The sequence below is a fragment of the Morone saxatilis genome, unplaced genomic scaffold, assembly GCF_004916995.1.
Source record: "Morone saxatilis isolate NCDOM2014 unplaced genomic scaffold, NCSU_SB_2.0 Contig7, whole genome shotgun sequence".
NCBI lineage: Eukaryota > Metazoa > Chordata > Actinopteri > Moronidae > Morone > Morone saxatilis.
The window spans coordinates 8,929,555-8,933,692 of record NW_023340246.1 but is presented as its reverse complement, the minus strand read 5'-3'; the positions used below and the strand labels follow the sequence as shown (position 1 = coordinate 8,933,692).

Below are 4,138 nucleotides of genomic sequence, written 5' to 3'. Positions count from 1 at the left end.
ATAAATAGCTCTTAACCTGTCCTACGTTATCAGGTTACACGTTCACATATACAAGATAAAATAATTTCAAACCATATCCTTTAAAAAAAAAAACCACACGAACCAGCAGCACTTAGAAGAAGCTTAAAACCACAGTGCATCTGCACGCTGCAAACACACACACACACACATACACATAAAGTGTCTTCAATTTAATTTCTCCTCTCACCCACAACGTCCTCCGCCCCACACTCTTCTTTTTGACAGCTGTGGCCACAGTGTTTTTGCATGCTCTGTAGTTTCGGATTATTAATTTTTTTATCTTGTCATGGAACCTGTTTTGCTACCCATGCTTTCAGCCACACACACACACACACACACACACACACACCAAACACACACGCACACCCACACATCCAGACACACACACACACACACGACTAGCAGCACAATAAAAGTGAGGGACTGTGAGTGAAGCGGACAGAAAGAAGACAGACACCTTTAAGACAACAAGACAGGCAGGTCAGATAGACAACAGACGCAATCAAAATGATGATGATGATGAAGAACCCCATCGTTCTGGTGACCTGTGTCATACTTCTCTCGTCTCTCGCTGTCTTGGCATATCCAAGTAAGTTGACTGCATTCCACTTGTTTAACTTGAGAATTTACTCTGTGTGTTTATTGGTTATTCTTGTTGTGTTTTCTTATTATTTGTTCAACATAAAATCTTTTCCGTTCTATTCTGAAGGCTGAGTCAACCCAATAAGGTTCACACTGCATCATTTCTGAGTGTGTTTGGAGGAGAAAAAAAATAACTCTCAGCTTCTCATAAAATTAAATTCTTATTAACAGTCATTAAAGAACAAATAAATAAATATTAGTAATTTAAATGAGTTGTTTTTTCTCACTTTTGAATCATATCTGAATCAAACTGAACCACAGCCTTCTTCCGCAGGTTACAGCTGCGTCACATTTGTTCTCTAAAGGTTGCAAAGTGAAATGGGAAAACGTGCAAAAAAGACAATTTTATGTTTATGTAATGGTTTTGTGTTGAATACCACACAGCCTCTCTTTATGTCTATAACATTTCTGTTTCTTTCTCGGTTTTCTCAGACAGCTTTGGTCCAGATGAGTGCTGCTTTAAGTTCGTCAATAGCCTGCCTAAGAGGAAAGTGGCGACCTACAAATACACAGACGAGCAGTGTCCAATGTCGGCTGTGATGTGAGTGTTTCATCTCTCATTATTAAACTTCAACCTCTGAGTTAAGAATCACAATCTGAATCAACTTTATTGGCCTTCTTTGATTTAAATATAACAAAAATCGGAGTCATAAAGATTCACGTATACACATGCTGCTAAGCAAAGACAACAAAGATACATAAACTACATTTTTTGATTTAAATATAAACTACAAATGGTATCAAATGGTAGGAAAGTTTTAATGAAGACCACACTATCTGTCACAAAAGAGTGATGCTGAAAATTACATCAACAATCTTTGTCTCTGTTTTAGTTTTACGATGAAGAAAGGTCGTCAATTCTGTGCCAACCAGTCTGAGAAGTGGGTTCAGGACATCATCAGCTTCATCCAAAATGAAGGAGAGAACAGCTCCGGCTCCAACTAGCCCGACTCACCCAATGTTACGGTGTTAGTCTACACCTCAAATACTGAGCCAAGCGGAGGTGGTGGTGTAACAGTAACCTTTGATTTATCTTCATGACTTCCTCTATTTTTATACAGAATATTTTATTAAGTATTAAGTTTATAAGTAAATGCAAAACCCCTAAAATTGAATGATCTGTTCTTTTCTCTGTTTTAATGTGGTTTTTCAAGTGATGTATTGGGAGATTAGATATAAGCTATTTTACATTGAAGCATGTGCTTAAGATGCTTTCTGCTATATTATTAAAAAACATACATGATTACATTTATTTTCTCTTTGTTTTGATTTTACCTTGTGACCCAGACTTTGATCAGGAATAATTCAATTCCTCATTGTTGTAGTGTCCTCATTCAACTCATACACATCAAACAAGTGAAACAACCACGTGAAGGTGGTTTCTGACAGAGAGAGCCACAGGGGAATTTAGATCTGCACCACAAAGGCAAATAGTCAGGCACAAAAAGCTTGATTTAACTCTTTAGACGAGCATCAGTTGGAATTTGTTTTTAAAAAATAACATCACACTGCTTCTGCAGCCCTTCATTTGCAGTTTAGTGTGTGATGTCTCTCTGTGGCCAGCAGATGTTGCTTGTCTCTCTTTTTCACATTCTCCAAATGTTTCGTAGTGTCTTCTACAGCCAGGTTTTTATTGCCCTGGGTCGACTGCAGAAAAATGAGAAATTGTTTAATCTCATTTGTAATTCCACTCTTGAGAACAGTAGCTCAGTGAAAACGGTGTTTGAAATATCTCAACTCTGTTTTTCATCAGCTAAACCACGGAGCTGCGTACCGAGTCAAATCTCTCAGATGGCTTATTTCTGGGGTCAATTAGAAAATGAAAAACACACGAGGAAAAAGTAAAGACACAGACTGTAGGTGTGGTGCAAGTGTATCTACCAGTGCTCGTACTTTGTTAGAGTTCCTCGACATTTCTTAGAAAGTGACCTCAAAATCTCCTCCTGACCCAGAACGACACCTCAAATGACGTCAATGCGGTGACATCATCACCCAGCTTTTCTTTAAATAGTTTCAGACCCAGATTTTTATTTTCATGTCCTGCCCCTGTGGGTGCTACTTCATATGTGTGTGTATGGCAATCTTGGGAGCACAATTATTCATTGAAAGCTCACGACAAAGGCTTTATACTCACACCACAGGTGACCCATCAGATGAGATGGTCTGATTGGATTTTGGAGGGCCTTGCTGCATAGATTTGCATATTAATGAGGAAAAGAATCAGGTGGGAGATTGGGCAGCTCGAGTGTGTCTTATTTGCAATTGTGATGATCTTCATCATGTTACTAAATAACAATGATTAAAAGTCCCCATATGTCACTATCATCTCACTTCAGCGCTTTGAATTTGCTGAAAATATTCATTCATGAGGCAACGAAGGGAGTCTTGGAGATGTCCTATAAAATTTGCATATAACCACGTCTGTCAGCGTGACCTTATAGCAGAAAGAAATGAGGACACAAGTATTCAGATCCTTTACTTACGAAAAAAGCAACAAATACATTAGTGTAAAAATGCTCCATTACAAGTAAAAGTCCTTCATTAAAATCCTACCAAAGTAAAAGTATTTAAGTATTATCAGAAAAATTTTGTTTAAGAAAATAAAAGCATTTGATGAAAAAATGCATCAGTAGCATTTTAATGTAGTAGCCAGTTGAGGTGAAGCTTCTACAGTTTGGTAGTTTAGTCCAGCAGTTTCAGACCTAGCCGTCCACCCCTAGTAAGGGTCCCAAGCTAAATCTGAGGGGTCCTGAAATCATTAATGAAAAAAAACCAATAACAATTTCTATTCATTTTTGGGGCTTTTCTCTAATCTTTGCTTTTTTGTGAAATAATTACCAGTCTTGGCCTTGAACAGGGAAATCTCTCCTTTGTGGAACTGCTTACCAGACATAAATGGTATGTGATATCAAACACAGACATTTTTTAGTACTTAATTTTTGTGTCTGTAAACCAAGACATTGAATAGAGTTTTTAACATAGTGATACATAAACACATATAATGAAACTGAAACCATTATATAGTGAGTCATTAACTTTGAACTGATGTTGGTGAGCACAAAGCACAAACATCGTTTCTGTCTTTATAGCATGCTCCTGCTGCTTTCTCCTAACAATAAAAGATAGTTTGTTCATAAAAAGTTGAATGAAAACACAATCCACTGTGATACACTTGTGTAGGGAATTCATGTGGCGTTACAGGAGGCTGAGAGAAAAAAGAGAAGGGAGAACAGAGAGAAGAAAAGCAGTGTGTGAACGGTACAGGCGATGATACAGTCCGGGGGTGAGGGACATAATGGGATGTCATCAGGGGTGCACACACACACACACACACACCTACACGCACATGAACACATGTGAACACACATACATATATAAATAACTGGTGTGTGATGTCAGCTTTTCCTGACAGATGGGATCAACATAAATTAAAGCCTGAGAGAACAAGAGAGGCAGGGCGTGTGTGTGTGTGTGT

At 38.1% G+C, this 4,138-nt stretch overlaps 1 protein-coding gene across 1 annotated transcript; it reads left to right on the top strand.

Moving 5' to 3' along the window:
* Positions 1–422: 422 nt before the first annotated feature.
* On the top strand, positions 423–1,909 carry LOC118340283 (C-C motif chemokine 5-like). The gene is made up of 3 exons (XM_035678169.1): positions 423–610; positions 1,096–1,204; positions 1,497–1,909. The coding sequence occupies exons 1-3, from the start codon at positions 529–531 to the stop codon at positions 1,606–1,608; spliced, it is 303 nt and encodes a 100-aa protein (XP_035534062.1). The 5' UTR covers positions 423–528; the 3' UTR covers positions 1,609–1,909.
* The last annotated feature ends 2,229 nt before the right edge of the window (positions 1,910–4,138 follow it).

What these genes read in the sequence shown, in the direction of transcription:
- LOC118340283 (XM_035678169.1), top strand. Translation starts at nt 529, where the DNA reads ATGATGATGATGATGAAGAACCCCATCGTTCTGGTGACCTGTGTCATA. An exon ending in CGCTGTCTTGGCATATCCAA is followed by an intron (nt 611 to 1,095) that starts GTAAGTTGACTG and finishes CGGTTTTCTCAG; the next exon opens with ACAGCTTTGGTCCAGATGAG. An exon ending in TGTCCAATGTCGGCTGTGAT is followed by an intron (nt 1,205 to 1,496) that starts GTGAGTGTTTCA and finishes TCTCTGTTTTAG; the next exon opens with TTTTACGATGAAGAAAGGTC.